Source organism: Egretta garzetta, unplaced genomic scaffold, assembly GCF_000687185.1.
Source record: "Egretta garzetta isolate BGI_Z169 unplaced genomic scaffold, ASM68718v1 scaffold732, whole genome shotgun sequence".
Classification (NCBI taxonomy): domain Eukaryota; kingdom Metazoa; phylum Chordata; class Aves; order Pelecaniformes; family Ardeidae; genus Egretta; species Egretta garzetta.
In genome coordinates, this window is record NW_009259029.1 from 259,500 (window position 1) to 279,114 (window position 19,615).

At 51.2% G+C, this 19,615-nt stretch overlaps 1 protein-coding gene across 1 annotated transcript in view; it reads right to left on the reverse strand.

Annotated features, from left to right (window-relative positions):
- LOC104122544 (aryl hydrocarbon receptor) overlaps nucleotides 1-19,615 on the reverse strand; it is a 51,196-nt gene that overhangs the window by 4,396 nt on the left and 27,185 nt on the right. Inside the window, exons 4-9 of the mRNA XM_035890251.1 lie at nucleotides 7,717-7,823; nucleotides 2,886-2,975; nucleotides 1,777-1,921; nucleotides 1,363-1,493; nucleotides 331-533; nucleotides 95-204 (exon numbers count right to left, since the gene is read on the reverse strand). Of these exons, the coding sequence (XP_035746144.1) occupies nucleotides 95-204; nucleotides 331-533; nucleotides 1,363-1,493; nucleotides 1,777-1,921; nucleotides 2,886-2,975; nucleotides 7,717-7,823 (786 nt within the window). The remainder of the gene's footprint in view (nucleotides 1-94; nucleotides 205-330; nucleotides 534-1,362; nucleotides 1,494-1,776; nucleotides 1,922-2,885; nucleotides 2,976-7,716; nucleotides 7,824-19,615) is intronic.

The window sequence follows — 19,615 nt, forward strand, 5'->3', positions numbered from 1 at the left end:
CGGGCTTGACATAGCAGCCAGTGGAGCTGCCCGTAGCCCAGCCCACTCATCAGCCTCAGTGGTGGGCATGAGGTACCCAGGAAGGGACTCTTACTCTTGACGTGATTCTCCGCACAGTAGAGCATGTCAGCAGCGTGGATGAACTGGTAGCCAGTGCCACACATCTGCAGCTCTGCCTCAGTGTAGCCCAAAACCATCTTCCCCCTGCAGGAGACCGAGAATGCACCAAGCTCAGGAGGTAGAGCCAGGATGGGACGTCACCCAGGCAGGGTACGGACTGGCATGCTGAAAGCCCACAGCATCACCCCTCAAATCAGCTCTGCTGCTTACTTGGCATCGCATGCCAAGGGGGTGAAGTCCAGCTTGTGCTTTGTCCTGAAGATCATGTTCTTGGTTCGGATCTGCGGGATGGATGGGGGCTGCAAGGGCGTGGAGATAGCGAAGAGAGCAAGCTGGGGTGGCAGCGCAGACCCATCTTCAGACATTTTGTTCTGCCCATGAAGGAATTTCAGCCTTCCTTGAAGGTTTAAAGCCTGTGAAGAGAAGAAAAGCACAGTGTCACACAGAAAACTGGGTGGAGAGAGAAGAGAGGGAGGAGAGCTGCCCAGAAAGCAAGCCATCTTGCTGCAGAGCTGATGCAAATAATCCCCTGCGAGTTGTCCCCTTACGATTCCAGTGGTCCCTACTAAAATAAGATGGAGGATCAAAGTGATGCTACACTGAGCTCCCCGCATCAGCAGCCCACTGCCTTCTCCCCCTGCAGCCACTCGCTGCTGGCCTGGGGCTCAGATGCACGGCAGCCTCACGCTGCAGTTGCATTGGGGCATCAGGCAATGCACGGGCTGCTTTGCATTTGAACTAAAGCTATATCACAGCCCCATCAGGGATCATAGTGTTGCTTCTAAACCATGGGCAACCAGGGCTTTTTCCTCACATTGAATTTCCAAACTGAAGGAGGATGAGAGAGAGAGAAACAGCATTGTTACACCTGTGGTTATGAATGTAAGAACCCCATTAACTTGCAGCAGAGAGGAGGAGAGATGAACACCACCTACTTGGTCTTAAGAGACGCCTTTAACACAGAAGCCTGGCAAATTATGTGGAGGAAAAGGACTTTTGTTCAACATTCAGGACCTCTGAGAAGAGAGGAACAAAACCCACACAGAGAGGCTGTAATTACAGACCAAACCTATGAAAAACAGCAGAAATATCTCCTTGTTGAGACAGGTGGGTGCTGCACATGGCAGAAAGGAGTGCTGGGTCTTTCAAGGCCAACTTTTATGCTCCAGCAGTGGCATGGACCCCTCGGGGTGAGCCTGCACCCCTCCTGCTGCGCATGTTGCAGTGTGGGTCTGTACTCACCAGGAAGCCGGAGGAGTTATCCAGGAGGCAGCGAAAGCGGCACACGAAGCTCCTTTCCAGAAAGGAGGAGTTTTCTGGGGGCAGCTGATCTGGCTTGCAGGTGACAGCAGAAGAGCCAAGACTTTTCCCCCCTGTAGGAGAGAAGGACTGGGAAGGGAGCAAGCAAGGATGCCCAGCGAGGCCTGGAGGTCTCGAGAAAGGGCTGGAGGTCCCCAGCATTGAGGACTGCAGCAGTTTGCAGAGCACAGCAACAAGAAACTCAGGGAAAGCCACAACATTTGGGTGAAGCCATGGCTTGAGCCACAAGGATGCAAGCCCCATGCAAGTGATGGCAGGGAGCTGGACTCCCCAGTGTACATGGGGAGCTACACATCTTGTGCCAACCAGGATGCCTGGCTCCCAGCCTGTGTTTACCTTCTGCAGAAGGCTCACCCTCAGGAGTGTGGGGTGCATTGAGTGCCCAGTGGAGGTTGCGCCTGAATTTCTGCTGGTCCTCGGAAAAATCCTGCTGGTCCTCGGTGTGGATCAGCTCAAAGACACTCTGGTGCATGACATCTGTCTAGAGGAATAAAGCAATGCGTGAGCTCTGGCCTGCCCCCAGGCACCAGTTTTCACCTCTAAACAGCCTGTCACAGCCCCAATTGGCCATATCTTACCCAATTTCCCTGGTGCTCAAGTAGGTCCCTGGCTGAATGAGGCTTGACACCTTCCACCAGGGCTGATGTTGGTGGGAACAGGCAGCCCACCTGGCTCTAAGGACCCCTTGACTAAGTTGGGCCAAATCTCCTGCCCCCCATCCTGAAGAGCCACTAGCACCAGCAATACAGCTGCCCTCTGACAAGCTCATCCTCGTAACACGGTGTCCTTCAAAATTCTATTGTTGATGTATAGGATGAGATGAAAACATGGGTTTGGGAAAAAAACGGCAGCAAAGCCATTCCAGCCCTACACTGTTACTGAGAGAACAAGGCACCTGCTCCAGGACTTGCCCCCTCTGCCCAGGTGGGCAGTTCTCATCTACCCCAGATGTTAGGGAAAGCCAGCTATGTGGGATCAACACCAAACCACAGTAACTAAAGGACCGTAAGTAAGTCCCACTTCCCCATAAATCTGACCTAGTGCCTTCCAGGTTATCTGGGTGCTCAGCTAACCACATAGCACTGGAGCCTTACGGGGTTTGTCAGGGGTCAGCCAGAGGTGTGGGTGCCCAAAGGCACACTGGGCAAAGAACCCCAGACATCTCACCATGGCATTACACAACAGGGCCATGAACCTCAGCCTGTCAATGCGGCTGGTTGAAAGCATCTGTGGGCTAGCGAAGTTGCTTTGACACCTCCCCGTGACCATGTCTGACAACCCAGGGCCCAAATTCACAAGACCTAGGAAAAGCCCCGCGCAGTCCCCTGAGATTCTGTGATCCTGGCAGAGCTTCCTCCTCACAGGGAACTTGCGGCCATTCTCCACCACCAAGGAAAAATCCACTCTGCAAACCCACTGCAGCAAGTCAGAGGTGTCCCACCAACCTGATGAAATCCCAGATAGTCCTGAATTGTATGCGAGGAGTAAAATATCAGTCCTTCTGACGTCACCACCAGCACGAAGCCATTGAGGGCCTAGGAGGGAGAAGAGATTGGCAGGTACATGCCACACTCACATCATCCTTTTCTAGCCGGACAGTGAATTTCATTCTGCTCAGGCACTGGTCACCCAAGTCCTGGCTGGTCCCAACTAGCATAGCCACTGCCCCACCAAGAGAGAGGTGTAGGAGAGGGGACAAAGCATGGGAAAACCTGGAAGAAAAGGAAGCTATTCCTAATGGCATCTCGCTGTCATAACACTGGGTACTGCCCTGGCTCTCACCAAATCCACCAATGCACTGTTCAAGCAGCTTCTTTGTTTCATATCCTTCCTGCAGGATGAGAACAGCACCAGAGACCTCCATTCTTGCAGCTGCCTCTATGCATATAGCTTGCCATGGTGCCAGAGCACACGTAGCCAAAACATAGGTTTTCACAGACCTGATGAGTCTGCTCTACCTAGCAGAGACCAAGGCCTGCAGCTCATTCTCAGATTATCCTCTACTCTGCCTCGCCTGGGCAAACTCCATTGAAGGCTGGACAGAGAAAAATGGGGATCAACGCCAGCAGAGCTGTGCTCACCAAGACGACTGACATTACGTTCTGCTGGGTTTCTCTGAGGTCACGCAGCTCTTCCGTACAGCTGCCCAAGTGTACTCTAATCCAAACTGATGGAAAACTTTGCTTCCATCCCTGGAGTGTTCACTCAGACTCAGATTTGGACATTTATACTCATCCTATGCGAAGAGCAAATAAAAATCTCAGAACAGCTTGCAGAACGAAACTGGACACCATCAGGAACTGGTCCATTCTGGTAGTCTGGCGGAAACAAGCCTTTCTGACAACTTTGAATCAAAACAGCGTTTCATGTCGGCTGCATTTAATGTTGACCCGCGTCCACCTGGGTGGCTCTGCTCATGTCATTCCCATCCTCCTCATAGCCTGGGGGGGGTCGAGCAGCCACACGTGGCTTAGGACAGCTTGAGGCTGGAAAAGCTGTGGGATGTTCAGTGGAGAGCAAACCCACTGCAGATCACTGTGTGCTGCCAGCATTGGCTGGGCATTTCCTGCAGCTGCTTGGCCCATATGGATGGGGATACTCCTCCTGGTTTGGGAGAAAGCTGGCCAGCTCCTGGCCTTGTTTGCATTCCTTCTGTCCTCCCCAGGTGATCCCTCCCCTTCTCCTCTCCCCAGGAGAGGCCTGGAGAAGGACTGTGGTGTGCCTGCTGGGCTGCCCATGGGCAAGGAACAAGGAAGGCCTAAAAAGATGTTGTCTCCACTGCCTGCTCCCTCCTCCTGCATCGCTCACTCTGTGGTCAAGGTGGCCAACCCAAGGCTGGAAAGAGCCTTAACCAGTGAAAATGGAAAAGGTGAATGCTAAAACATAAAAGTTTGGATTTTGAAACTGTAGTGAAAACATCCGATTCTGAAAAGCCATTTTCTTCCAAAGCAGGAGGGAGGACAGGCTGACTCCGGTGCCTGGGCTTAGAGGAAAACCACAGAATCCCTGATTGACCTCAGAGTACCTTTTTCCTTTTAAGAAATAAACAATTCACACCTGGAAACAACCTGCTGCAAGGCACTCATCCAACCTGCACAGCACCGCCCATCCAAAGCACCACATGGCAGCAAAAGGACCAAGCATCCTGCTCCTGGGATGCACACATTAGCTACAAGATGCTCTCAGCCACACTCCTCTTGCTCTGGAGCTCTCTCTGCATGGCGTACAGATTTACATGATGCAAACACCCAGTCCTGGAGCATGTGCTCGTTCATGCACACCCTCCACCCAAACAGGCTGAACGCCATGCTCTGTTTTCACAGAATAAATACTCGAGCTCTTTTGCCTATGCAGGCTCGAAGCACTCCCCACCGAAAATAGCAAATGCAGCCATCAATCCAGAGTTTCCAATGCATTTTTAATGCTACACAACTTACATATTTTACAGTTCACTGGCTCTTCCATCTTCTCCTTGAGCTCCAGGACTGCAAAGTCAACATCCAAGGGAGCACTGCATTCCCAGGCAGGAATGGGCTGAGCTGTCTGGAGCCTCTTTCTTCCTCATGAGGAGCTCATCAGCTTAACAAATATGGGAAGTAATTTGGGTGTTTTCTCCAAGCCAGCAGCGCCAGGGCTTGTCAGACAGGACATGGGAGAAGGGACCAGGCTGCTGACTGACAATGTCCTTTCCGCCTGGAGATCTGTGAAGGTTAGAAGGTGCAGAGGAGCTTCTCTACCAGCTTGGGAGTGCAGCTGCTGTCCCAGGAGCCCTGCTTTCCATACCTGCTCTCTGGCACCAGGCAGGAGCTGACATGCAGAAGGGTGTTGCTAACACAGGCACTATTAGGATCCAGGGGAGCACCCCAAAGGGCTCCTAAGCACTGCAGCCACTGTATCAGCCTTTGGCAAGACTGGGTGGCACAGAGCCCAGTGCTTTGAAAACCATGTCATCACTTTGCCAGGCTGGGAGCAGGCCCACAGCAGTCTTCCCTTGACCCCAAGTGGTAGGCATTGCTCTGTGACTCAGTTTCCCCATCTCTGAAATCATCCCGATAGACTTCCAGTAAAGACCTTTGAGCCCACGGTGCTGCCTAAGAGCAAAGACCATGAAAATCCAAAAAAATTACTGGTTTAGCTCCCCAGAAGCTGAACAGCTACCACAGCCGCGACAGCGCCACAGGCCACCCCTCCCTATGGGCAACAGGTCCCCGTGGGGACTCTTATGTCAGCTCAAAGCAGGAGCCCTCTAGAAGGCAGGAGTCCTCCTGCAGCATGGACCCCAGAAGCCCCATGGCTGTCTAGAGCCAAAACCATCCTGTACCACTAATGTGGCTGCAAGCAGGGAAGCCACAGTAGCCAGTGCTGGCCTGCTTCCCCCACTTTGTAATGTACAGACATCAGGATTAATTAGGGTCTAGCGTGTAGCCTCAGCCAAGCCCAGCTATTGTTGCTGCCAACTCCTGTTTCATTGTCCAGGTCTTCAATTCTCCCCCGTCTCCTTCCCTTTATTCCAGGCACAAATGCTCTCTCTATTTAGTGGGGTTGACCTCAGCGTGTGGGAATCTGCTGCAGAGGTTAATTAGTGTTGCCAAATGCACTTTAACCCTTTGAGCAGCTTCGGAGGCATTGCTTTGTCACGGCAGTAGCAAGCAACATCTTGCAGCACCCCGTCCTTCCCTAACTGGGCCAACCAGCAGGCTGACTCCATACCCTGCAGCCAGAGACATGTACCTGCATTGCTGTGCACCTGGGCAGAGGTGGTCCACCTAGCTCTCAGCCTTGCTAAGGCCTTAGCCCCTAACTTTAGAGGGATTTTCATGCTTAACCCCAGTTTAAGATACCTTCCTCTACTGAGATCGTTGCTGGAAAGAGTCTTGTTGGACAAAGGACAGGCCAAAAAAGCAAGGCTGGAAAATTAGAGGAGCAGAAGGGAAGAATCAGGATGGATCAAGAGATAAGACAATGGAAGTTTGGACGTCAAAGATGACAGACGAGGTGGAAATAGTTTTTTAAACATGTAGCAGCATTTCCTCGTAGCACAGAGGCAGGTTCTGAGCCCCTGCTGTGTCCAGCGTCACACAGACAGGCCCCTGGATAACATAAACCAAACATAAACCCAGAGCTTTTAGCACCCATCTTGGTACCTCTACAAGGATGGCATCAAGTTGATGAGCAGGACATCAAACTCCAGCAAGCTGTGCTGAGCACAGTTTTGTTATCTCCACAGTGAAAACCCCTCTTTTTTTGGTTATTAATCACCTTGGCTTTAGCATTTCTCTCACTAGACACTGAGACTCTAGCTCCCCAGCTCTCAAGCAGGACAGAAATCACATTTACTGCTAAGAGCTGAGTGAGCTTTTGGCAAGGAGCTGGGGCTGACCAGCATGCTCACTCTGCTCTGGATGACAGCCAGGAAGGGGACAGTGCTGCAGCCCGTGCTCAGGTGCCAGGTGGGGAAGGGAGGGGAGACCTGCCTCCTCACAGGACCCCGCACTGCTGGAGCCTGACCTCTTCTTATTCACCATGCACGGTTTGGAGACAGGTTATCTCCCGACGTCTCTGAATAAGCCATGGAAGCAGCAGGCTCAGCCCAGCCATGCTGCAGCATCACCTCGTTGCCTCTAGCACCACCAAAGGAGCCAACTGCATGCCTCTCGCAGAGCTCCCAGGATACATCCATGTACCCTGTGTACATGGGCTGAGCATATGGCCCATCAACACTCATCTGCGTACTCGGTGTCATGCATCACTGCCCGAAAACCAGGGAAGACTTCCATGACATTTTCTTCCCTGTTTTCACCAGTGTTTGGACAACACCCCTGAGTCAGGACCAGCGTGCCCATGTTGAAAAGCACACTCAAAACATCTTGTTCTGCTTGGCTCCCATGTCACACCTACGGCCCATTTACACATGAGGGCAGAAAAGCAGAAGAGCTGAATCTCTGTGGTCAGAAGTTTAGTACTGCTACCACTGAGATGGAGGGAGTTCTGACACCCAAATGATTTACAGGTGGCAGTTTTCTCCCAGAAGGATGGGAAAAGGAGATGAGAAGCAACGCAGTTTCTGCTCCAGGGACCTGAAGAGATCTTAAAACTCTGCTCAGTCAGAAGCATTATGAGCTACACCACATGAAATCACTGCTTCACCAAAACATCCTGCAATCAATAGCAGAACAGCCTGCTCTTTGGCAAAATCCAAAGGAGCGGGAAAGGGGACAAGAGGAAAATCCCTTGAAGGTGTCTTCCAGGGAGAAGTAGCCAGAGAGAAGCACTGACCTGTAGGAGCAGCTCGCCCTCCGGTACCGCTGTCGAGCCCAGAGCTGGTCCCTTGCTCCAGTCTCCATCCCTCTCCGCTTCTTTGGTACCACGATTCTTTAGAGCAACTGCATGAAGCAAAGAAAAAGGACTTCAGTGCTGCAGTAACACGTGCAAGTCACCACCACGAACGTCCAAAATGTGGACCTTGCCAGGGCAAGCTGTGATGTACTGCCAACCGAATGCTTCACCCCTCAGAAGAGTTGATTTTTCATCCACTCAATACCCTCAACAACTTCCCCCCCCCCTCTTTTTTTTCTCCCAGACCTTTAACAACCAATATCCTCAACTTCCCCCTCCCCAGACCTTTACGACCTACAAGTAAAGAGCAGTTAAAGCCAGGGATCAGACAGCATCAGCAGAATAACTAGGAGGTTCTATGTTTATCAGCAATTACCTGCAACCAGTAGCACAAAAGGACATGCTTAGTGAGCTCACCAGCTGGAAATCTTTCCTCTCATTTAGCAATAGCAACCACGGAGGTCCTCCCCCAGTCTGGATGTGGACACAGGGCCAATGCCTCACGCCACTCCTTGCAAACAGCAAGAGCCAGACCCTGGTGCCACACCATACGCGCACCCCACTGGCTCCTGGCGGATGGCAGCAGCTCTACTCTTGCTAGGGGTGTCACTGCACCCAGCATTTCTTTGCTATGCTGAACCAGAACGGATCAGCTCATGCATGCCTTTACTCTGCAAAGGACGGCCGACCAGCAGCAGCGAAAGCCTGCCCTAGGTGAAAGGCATTGCAGCAAACCCCACTCTCTTCCAGGGTAAGGAACATGCCATTTTGAAGGGTACAATCGGGACAGTCTGGTCGATGATGTCTCATTACAGTTCAGCAACATAGTGGGTTTATTCAATCAAATTAAGGCAAGCCATAGCTCACAGTGGGAGAAAAACAACACAGAAAAATGCACACATGGATGTAAATGCAGACATCAGAGATCGCGGGCAACCTAATAGTGATCGATGTACAATAAATACGGATGAGGAAATCTGTCACTCAGTTTAACTAAAAGATGTGCCCGTAAATTTTGTACTGTGCTCCCTGAGAGAACAAATCCCAGGGATATCTTAGGGTGGATGATATTTAAAGAGTAAGATGACAACAAACCTGTGCATGGCAGGCCTGTCCAAGAGACAGCGGAGAAGGCAGCAAAACCAGGAAGCTTCCTGCAAGCACCACGAGGACAGGAGGAGGCATCTGGCTGCTGATAAACCAGCTGCTCCCACTGATACTTGGAAGGAAAGGTGTGAGGCTCCAGCAGCAGCTACCGCTGCAGCCTGCCCTTGCTCCTGCTCAGGGAGAGCAAAAGCTCTTTTGAATTTGCTTTTCCCAGCTCCTGTGCTACATGTGCCAAGGAGCTGCCATGCTCAGATGAGACAGGACCATTGAGTGAACCCTGGAAGTGCTTTAACACCCCATAAAGCTGTCAACAGGAGCAAAGCCACGAGCCGAGACAGAGCAGCAAGCCAGAAGGCATAAGGCACCAGCCACCAGCACGTAAACAAAACCAAGCTCTGTAACGCTCAGCTCGCTTTGTGCTTTGCCAAAGTGGCTGCTGAAACGCAGCTCCTCCATCCACGTGGAGCAGATTCTGAAGGACCTCAGTGCCTGTGTGCAGAAGCTCATGGATGAGCAGCTTCCCAGCCACTGTGAAAGGTTGATGCTCCACACGCATCTCTGAGCCTTCCAAGACCACAAGGCCCGAAGCTGAGCCCAGTAGCACCCATATTCACAGGGCAGCCATGAGCAGGGGTGCTGGTTTGGCCTCCAAAGTGGAGTCCTCCATCTGTCAGCATCTCTCTGCTAGGAGAGGCGAGCATGTAGCAAAGGCACGCTGTCCCCTGCAGACTCGCTCTCTTCCACTGTCAGGGCTTGCCTGCCATCCCAAAGTCCTCCACATCCTCCATGGGCGTTTGCCAAGCATTGGCTCACAGGTAGGTGGGAGCAAGGAAGGATGCTGTGGTCTGCAGAGCCTCACTGGTAGGCACATGAGGCCTTGGGACAAAATGCGCTTCCACCAGATGGAGGGCCATCCCAAAGATCAACTCTGCTCCATAACCAAATGCAAAGCATGTTCTGGTTCTAATACTGCTTTTAATCAAAAGAAAAAAACACCTGATACGGCAACAAAACCCCTGCTTCTGGGAGGTCTGGGAAATTCCCCTCAGGCTCAGCCTGCAGATTATTTCAGGAGCTATTTGAATACTGAGGGGCCAACAGCCTGGGATTAAGTTTACAGCACATGTTTGTACAACAGTGGGTTGGTCCCGAGCATGCTGGGGTGGACATGCACACGCTGCTGCATCCTGACTGCTCCCCCACCCTGAATGCCACCTCGCTGCAAGCGCGGCTGCCCAGGGACCACCCGGGGTCCTCTGCCTGGGCTGGAGCCCAACAGGCCTGCACAAAGTCCCAGGCACAGACAGGCCATCGGGCAGAGCAGAGCATAAGCACAGCAGCCACATCGCCCAGGCAGAGTCCTGTGGGGCGCATGGAGTAAGTTTCTGGCACTGCCCTTCCAGCAACTCGCTTTTGTGATCCCTGGGAGCAAAACGTAGGAGCTATGAATTATGAAAGGTCTTCAGTCCTCCTCTGCTAGCTCCCAGACTGCTGTGCTGGAGATGCAAGATAAAAATAAACCCAGATGATAGAAGAAGAGCTAAAGGGTGCTGCCCTCTACTCAAAGGTATGGTATAACAGTTTGATATTTCGCTGAAAAAGGAAAGCTTGATCGCAACTGCTGCCGAAAAATAGAGTTTGCTATCAGCATCTGGGCTGCTCCTAACCTGTGGGGCCGGAGGAAACATAAGTTAAAATCAGAGGACGGCCCACTGTCCTCCATGAAGATGCCTGCCACTAAACCCAGCCTGCTCCTGCAAACAGGATTGAACCACTGGGGCCGAAGGGCTGTTCTCATATAAACCAAAATCCTCATGGGGGCTTTCCTGTGACCTTCATCAAACTGTGTTTGCCATCCAAGCCACCCAAGGAACCCCAAAGATGACCCGCTCTTGGCTGCAGACATCTCAGGCTGGCCTCCTGCCTGGTGTCGCCTGGCTTTGTCTCTCCATAAATAGCCCCCACGCAGCCCCTCGGGTCAGCAATTCAGCAGAACTGTCGCAGCGCATCAGCCTGATGGAGCGGAGACGAGCTGGAGAGCCACTGCGGCATCCTTCCCACCAGGCAGCATCCTCCCCTCCCGCCCGGCTATCCCAGGGAAGAGCAAGGCAGGGCCAGGGTGATCTCAGCACTGGGGGAAACGTGGCCTTCCCAGCACAGCACTTGCCTTGACGTTGGGCAGGGAGACAAGGTGCAGTCTTCACCCTCACTGTGTAACTGGGGACAGGCATTTGCAGGAGTTAAAAAAACCCAAACAAACCTAAAAAAGAGAGAGAAGTGGCTTTTCCTGGGCTCCCTCACTCTGGCCACCAGCATTATCTTTGCTGCTGGCAGCTGTGGAAGGAAGAAGGTGAGGAGAGAGAAGCTGGTCACCTGAAAACAGCAAATCTTGCACATTTTTCCTGCTATTTCTGCAAAGACAGAAAAAAATACCTTCTGCCAGGACCCACAGGCTATTGTGCCACAAAAAGGCTTTTAGCAAAGGGGAAGAAAATCTCTCCCCACCTGGCCCCATCTCAGAGGAATGAGGTCCCTGCCTGCATCTGCCTCCCCACAGGAGGAGGATGCTTTCTGCACCGTGGTGGCCCTCACGCACAGGTGCCCATGTTGCTCACCAGGTCTCTGCTGCCTACTCGATGACCTCTTGTGTAACTGGGGACAGGCATTTGTTCTATGATTCTATGATTCTATAAACCTAAAAAAGAGAGAGAAGTGGCTTTTCCTGGGCTCCCTCACTCTGGCCACCAGCATTATCTTTGCTGCTGGCAGCTGTGGAAGGAAGAAGGTGAGGAGAGAGAAGCTGGTCACCTGAAAACAGCAAATCTTGCACATTTTTCCTGCTATTTCTGCAAAGACAGAAAAAAATACCTTCTGCCAGGACCCACAGGCTATTGTGCCACAAAAAGGCTTTTAGCAAAGGGGAAGAAAATCTCTCCCCACCTGGCCCCATCTCAGAGGAATGAGGTCCCTGCCTGCATCTGCCTCCCCACAGGAGGAGGATGCTTTCTGCACCGTGGTGGCCCTCACGCACAGGTGCCCATGTTGCTCACCAGGTCTCTGCTGCCTGGCCTGGTGCTGTCACCCCTGGGGAGCAGGAGGTCTGGGAGGCCACAGGGGGTGAGTTTCCTCCCTCCAGCTCCAGGACAACACTGCCCCAGTGCCCAGCCTGGGAAGCTGTTTCACATGATGTTGAAGGGACACCTCGCCACCTACCAGGTTTGCCAGTGAACTCCTGAACCTGCCAGGGCTTTGCAGACCTGAGAAATCTCTGCACCAACAAGCGGGTATTAACATTTTTGAGAGGATATCTCCCAGCCCCCACACGGCAAAACCTCCAAGTGGGAACAGGGTTTTGCATCAGCCACTGACCACAAAGGAGGAAAATGAGAGGACTCTGTCCCAAAACCACTGCAGGAGAAGCAGGAGAAGGAAACCCCACCGCTTTATGGCTCTTCAAGAGCAGGGAGGCATTGTGGCTCCCCCCCCCCGCCCCCACCATTTAAACAAGGCGAGGAAACACTGAGCCCAGCTGCAAGTGATGACAGGGACATCTGCATGGCAATTATTAGTCTGAGAGGGTCTTGGGCAGGGAGAGAGAAGAGGGGTTTTGGTAATGCAAGCATTCTGCTGTAGGGCTCAACGCCCCAATGTGTATCTGTCACTCTCTGGGCAAAGGAGAGAGTGGCTGATTTATTTACTAATGAAATTGCCTTCTATCCACCTCTCCCTTTCTGTCATTTGTGCCAATTCCCTGAAAAGCGGGTCTTCCACTCACATGGGAGTAAAAACCTCACTGCAAGACATCACCACATCTTTTTCCACTCACCTCTCCAGCTCCAAGATGCTCAGGGGCAGAGGGACCTGCAACTCTGTGTGGTACACACCCCCTCACATTAAATAGCCCCTCAATATTGTTTTCCTGCACTTTATTACAAAGAAGCAGCAGAATATTGGAAACTTAGGGAAAAAACCACACCTCTTCAGGTTTCTCTTGAATAAACTGAGGTTGTTTCATTTTTAATCCAGAAGTCGCTCACACAGAAAAGCATTTTCCACTCAGTAAGAATGATATTTTCCTTAAAAAAAGAAAAAAAAAGGCTGCCCTTAACATAAGAAAAGTTTTGCTGATGAGCTCACGCGGGTCCCAGGTAGGAGGCAGGCAATGCCTGCTACAACCTGCTGGCAGCGTGCGAGCAGGCGAGTTCCCTTTCCTACAGCAGCAGCCTCAGGTCACCCGTACCAGACATCACCCACCTCCCTCCTCCTTTGGCTTGGCAAGGTCCTTCTGCTAACAAGGGCTTCCGCTGCCTGCCACCCTGCGCGGGGGCACTGCTGGGGAGATCCTCCAGGACCTGCCTGGACCCACCCATGAGAGCAAGCGTATCCACCCAAAAAAGCAGAGGAAGAGCCCAGCTCCCTCCCTCCAGCACAATGCACAAATCCTGCCATGCTCCAGTGAAACCAGCACAAGAGCTTTTGTTTCCACTGGTGGGAACCCCACAGGTAACGCAGCCACAGCTCAGCAAGAGTGTGCAATGCAGAGAACAATGGCATGATTTGAGCAAAATTTGGCCCAAGTGCCTTCTCAATTGCCACACTCAAACTGGTGGAAAGCTAAATTGCTGTTGTGAAAGCAGGCGAAGCACTGTGACCTCCTCTCTGGCTTCTCCGATGGCACCTACACTGTCAGCATGCCAAATCTGATTATTGCTCTGTCATTCAATCCACATGTTTTACAGCAAGCTTACATGTCTCCAACTATTTTGAGAAGCAAAGAACAGGAATGCGCACTTAGTAAAGTATATCCTATTCTGGGATTTCTTTTTTTCTTGTCGAGCATAAACTGAGCTCTTCCTAGCCAATGCAAAATTATTCCACTTCTACATATAAGGAAGACTCAGTAGATGTAGCCAGCAGCTCCTCCAGCATGGGGCGTTTGAAATGCATCAGAAGGAAAGAGCATCACGAAAACATCGAGAGAAGCAGGCAAAGATTTGCTGATACTGGGCAGCAGAGCCGTCTCCTCCCTGGCTTGCCAAATCATCAGTTTGTTTCTCAGCACTAGGCTGTATGGAGCCCATTTTCTAGCAACCAGCAAATACTGCTTGCGTTTCCCTTTGCTTATTCATAATGGATACTACGATTTTACTTACCATTTCATAATACCTGCCACAGCTCCCCAATGACACAAATTTCATTAAACAGATTAATTATTTATCCCTTGCCTGAATGGTATGGATACACCACCTTCCACGAGCACGCATGGTGAATAATAGATGTCCTGTTAAAAGATCTAATTGCACTTTTAAGAGCATGGAGGCTTTGACTACACATGGCTTTCTGTTGCATCTCCAAAGGTACTTGGGTCTCAAAGGCAGAAGCACATGCAGAGGTTTAAACGAGGACAAAGAGGACAAGGACCTGCCAGACTTTCCCTCCTTCTTGCAGCATCAGTAACAGTTTGACCCCTCCCGCTCCTACCACTCATCCCCCAGGAGCTTTAGGTGCGCGTCATCCCAGCCCAAAACCTTAACCTGGAGTTCCTTGCCAGCTCTGCTCCCGTGCTTGCATTTGAAGGAGCCTTTAGAGACCCCGATTGCTTGCAGGCAGCGGAGCAGGCAGCCCCTGGGAACCCAGTGTAGACCCCAGGGACCTCCGACAGCTTCCTACCAGCTACTCTCATTAGAGCCAGGGAGAAATATTTGGCAAGGAAAGCACGCAGCAGGGAAATTGCCTACCTAAGGGAAGTCACAAGACTTTCCCAGCTTAAATTGCTCCTCCAAGGCCAGCTCATTACCTAGGCAATTAAGAGAGCAGGGTGATCACAGGACTAGGCTTTATTTTCTTAAACAGTCCCTTGGGCTTTATTGCTACAGCTATCTCTGGTACATGGCTGAACAGCTCAGAAGGTGGGAGAGCAGACGAAGCAAATGAGCAACATTAGCCATCTCTAAACAACCGCACATCAGTGAACGCATGTCCCAGTCTCACATCCTCACCCCTAAGCAGAGGTTTCATGGGCACAGTTATGCGGTCTATAATATCTATACACTTTAGAGCACTTTTCCAGCCTGACCTGATGGCCAGGGAGCAGCTTAGGCACTTTTTGGGCCATCACAGCTCTAGCAATAGCTGTCTGGATCTGTACCATAGTTTAAAGGGTTAGGCTCAGCCCTGAGGCTGCACATCGATCCTGCAGGCACACCTGAGATTTTAAGAGGACTCTGGGAAAACCCCCAAACCCTCAACACCCACAGGAGCATAATATTTTTAAAACATGTGGGAGAGGAAAACTGTTTGGGTTTTGGATACACAACACTAACCTTCCATATAAAACATACCATGCCTAGCTCAAAACCACATACAGCCCAAAATGAAGGCTACATCTACCCTCTGATCCATGACGACAGGCTGTGCAGCTGATAATCCATCCTGAGCCAAAAATTTCTAAGACCACAATACATGCCAGGGTATTTTCCTCCTCTCCTCCCAGCCAGTGATGTACCTGAGCCACCCAGAGGCTGTACCTTGGCTGCTGGCCAGCCCAGCTCTCCAGGTAGAATGCAGCACATGGGCAGAGGTGCATCTGCATCCCTGAGAAGCCCCACTTCAAAGCAGAGTTAGCCCACTACTGGCTTACAGCAAGACTCAGCAGCGAGGTTCAAGCATGCACCTCATGGACTCAGCTTTTTTTGCCCCTCTTCCTATGGTTTATAAACCCCGGACTTGATTCAGAGCCTCACACGAAATGAAGGCTGAAGGTGGATGTTGGTGTCACAGCAACCACAGCCACCTCAAGAACATTTTGATTTAAGCTGAGCAAGCAAACATCTGTGCTCCCAGTAGCATGAGCATGCTGCCTCCCCTCTGGCTCCAGTTTGAGGAACAGCTGGAAAAGTGGTGCTGCATCATAAGCCCTCTGAAAGAGCATGAGCCCATGAAAGCCCAACTGAGATCAGTTCAGGCAACCACTGAGTGTGGGCAAAGACCTGGCGTGCAGGCACCTGGGAAGAGACCCATGCAGGCGCAGATCTGTGACAGGCATGGGACCCCCTGAGGACACCAAGCTGGCCCCCAAGGGCAAGCAAGTGCCTGTGGGGGACTAGCTCTCACACCCCAGCAGGGCTGGGCTCACTGTAGAATGAGAAGCACAGCTTGGACGACCTTCCCAACGTGCTGCAGGAGCAAACTGTGAGAGAGACTTTTTCAAACTGCGCCCTTGTCCTTTTTGAGGTCTGCCAATTGACTTCCCACCAGGTGTTTAAGTAGATCAAGCAACACAGACATTATCTGACAGCCACATGACAAGGTGCCTTTGAGGCATCTTCCTTTTTGCTAACAAATCACCACGCAGGGCAAGACCCAGAGACAAACCTTCCCCTGGAGCATCTTCCCTTCTTCACTCCCCACTTCCAGAGCGTGAGGAAGGCAGAAGAAACAGGGACACCCCCATAAGCCAGCAGCATTTGCCAGGCCCTAGTGTCAAGGGGAGGAATGGGGAGGGATTAGAGGGGAGCAGCCTGCCAGGCACCACCGGGCTAAGCTGCCGGCACTCATCTGGTATGACGTGCCATGCAGACCTCGGTGCGGAGGCACTGGCCGTGGGGTATGAGAGGGGGAAAGGAGGATGGCAGGAGTGAGACTGCTTGGTGGCTTGGCTTCACTGCACTGCTCTGAAGACGGTCCTCAGTGCCAGTGGGGAGAGAGGAGGGGGCTCCTGGGCTCAGGGGAGCTGCAGACAAAGGCGCGCGCTCCCACCTCTGCTGAGCCACACGGGCTGCAGGGCAGGGAGGAAGGTTAAGACAGTGAATGAGAATTAAAACCATTTGTCTCACCAAGGGGGAATAAAGAAATAAGACATTAGGGCGGACTGCTGTCCTGGATAGGAAAGGAGAAGGTACAATCCCTTAAATCAACTTGCACTGACATTTGGATAGGACCCTTGATTTGGAAGCCAACTTCAGCTCCATTTGCTCCTCTTGGGCCAGGCTAATGGTGCTGGGTTTGGATCAGTGCTGCTTTACCCAGCAGGGTGGGATGTGGGATGGGCAGGGCTGGGCTTCTCGCTGGAGTCCACCTCCCTGGTGGGACATCTCCCCCAACATCTTAAGTCTTCCTGTGGCCCTGTTTCCCCACCTAAGTTTGTCTGTGTCATGGCAAGCAGTGTTCCCACGGACAGAAAGTGTTTGTATATGCTTTGAGCTGCAAAGCCAGGCAACAGGGTAAAAGGCAGGCACGTGCTCCACCCCAAGGGAAGCAAGCCTCTTCCATCCCACCACAGATCAAACCTGGCATGCTGGGGTGTGCTTGCTGGTGGCACAGCTGGTTCCCCACCATCCCCGTTAGCACTCTGCAATCCCAAAGCACTTTGCTGCTTTATTTCCTGAGGGCCAGATGGTCCTTTGGAGGGTCAAAATCAGAGAGAACCTCCTGCCTGACATTAGGACACCTGTCTGCCCAACTTGCAACCCAATGCTTGTCTAAGCAGTGCTATATCATTATTGCTGTACAAGGCAAAAGGCAGTGCCCTTCCTCCAGGAGGAGACCATGGCCCTGAACCAGCTATCATGGCCAAGACCCAGAGATCCTGAACGCACGTGGCAAACTCTTGGCATAAACTGCTTCCAGTTTAAACTGGAAAGATTTGCCAGACCACAAGAAAGGAACAGAATTAGCAGACAAACACACATACAGATGCCTTGTCCTTTGGAAGAAGACAATCTGGCATCGGGGGCTTCAGAGCACAGACACCCAACCCAGTATTTGGCACGTCACCCCAAGGAAGTGTTTAGATAAATAACCCTGCTTAACAAAGACAATGTTTGATGGTCTCTAAACCACTCCAAAGATTACAGAACAAAACACTGAATGGCCATAAGTCCTCTGATCTCTATCACCTAACTGCAGGCCTAAAATTATGCTCCCAAACAAGCAGAAAGGGAGCAGGGACAGTTTCAATTTAGGCCATATAAAATATAAAAATTCTCATGCATGAAGGAAAAATATGTCTTTTTAAAAATCAAAGACCCCCTGGCAGTATCTCCACAAACCAATGTTCAAAACTCCATTGTTCAGATAAAAGCATGTGCAGATGCTTCTTGCATGTCCTGTCTTGGCCATCTCGGACAGCTAAGCAGCAGGTTTGCTTCCACCACACAGTTCAGTCAACCTACCCTGACCGGTGCACGTTGGCCACTGCAATGTAAGTGCAGGTTTAATGAGAGCTGTGAAGCCTGCACTGCATTTTAAAGAGTTTATCATGTGCCCAGAAGGTGATTGGGAGCCCAAACAGAACAAGAGAAGTGTCCAAAGACTTTACCAGTAACTATGAACTAGAGCCTACCTGGGTTTTAATCACTGATGCCCGTTACAAATTTCCTCATACGCAAGCTACACATAAATCAAGATGCTGAAACAAAATTTAAAAATAATTAATTTTCAAATAGCCAGAAGGAGACATAAAACAAATTATTTAAGATGGGGGCTGGAGAAACAGCAGCTGGCATAAACCTGCTGGGTGAATTGATGTCAGTGATGATTCTCACCACCTGAGACCTGCTCCGGGAGGACATGCTGCAAAGATGTTTCCCCTCACCAGGCATGGCAGCACACTCTAGTTTCTGCCCTTGCTTTTCCTTGGTCTTCTTTCAGGGAGCGCTCAAGCAGGGACATGCTCAAGCAAGGGAGAGGCCAGCTCCTGCTTCCTCCCCGGTCAATAGGAGGGTTTGTGCTGCCTGTCTCTGAGCTGCCATCTGACAGCTCTGCGACAGGCTGGCTGCTCTCAATAAACACAAAAAGACCCCAAACCACTTGAGTTTTCCAATCCGATTTCACACAGGACTTGTCAGCGTTCAGCAGCTAAAACAGCCTCCTCGGGATCCCATTTCACATACCCAGGGATGCTGAGCAGCGGTTGGAGCGTGTGAGCTCACCCAGCTCAGCAACGAGCAGGCAGGCAGGCAGACCCCAGCTGCCCCTCCTAACCCTGCTCCCTGACAGACCAAGGGAAAAAAAAAATAAGCCCTAAACGTGGATGATGAGAAAGAAAAAAAAAAAAAAGAAAAAAGGCACTAAAGTCCCTTAAAATAATTTGATTTTGTAGATGGGCTTTCCCAGAGCTCCTTTTAAAGATTTTTTTTTTTTTTTTTTTTTTTTAAAAGCTGCAGAAGAAACTCAAGGAGGTCTGCAATAACTGTTTGAATCTAAAAGGATGAGGCTTTCCTCCTTCCCTCCCACACCTGAGTTACTGTGACCTGCCTTAACCCAGACAGAGGCAGGTACTATCCCATGGCTTCAGACACACTGATGTGCTCAGCGGCTGGGAAGCTGGCATTGCAAAATCAAACCAGATGGAATAACAGAAAAAAGAAAAAATGAGAGAGAATCTGAGAAGGGGTTTTCCCAGTTTCTTGCCATGCAAAATCAAAGTAACCCACTGTGGTGGGGATGCAGGAACCTCAAACCCCAGCACGCACAGCCCTAGAAGGATGCTCATGGGGAAGGGGGACCATCCCCCCTACAGTCATCCCAAACTCACTGTTCCCCAGCCCAGCTTGCATGGCATCCAGGCACCATCACCCCGGAAAGGACGACAAGCCCCAAAGCAACTCCTGGTGTGACGTTTTGCAACAAGACCAGCCATTTCAAAACCGCTGTTTTAAGGAATCACTACCACCCCCCATTTTATAAATTCTTTAAGAGGCAAACTTTAAATTAATGTTTCAGGGAAAGA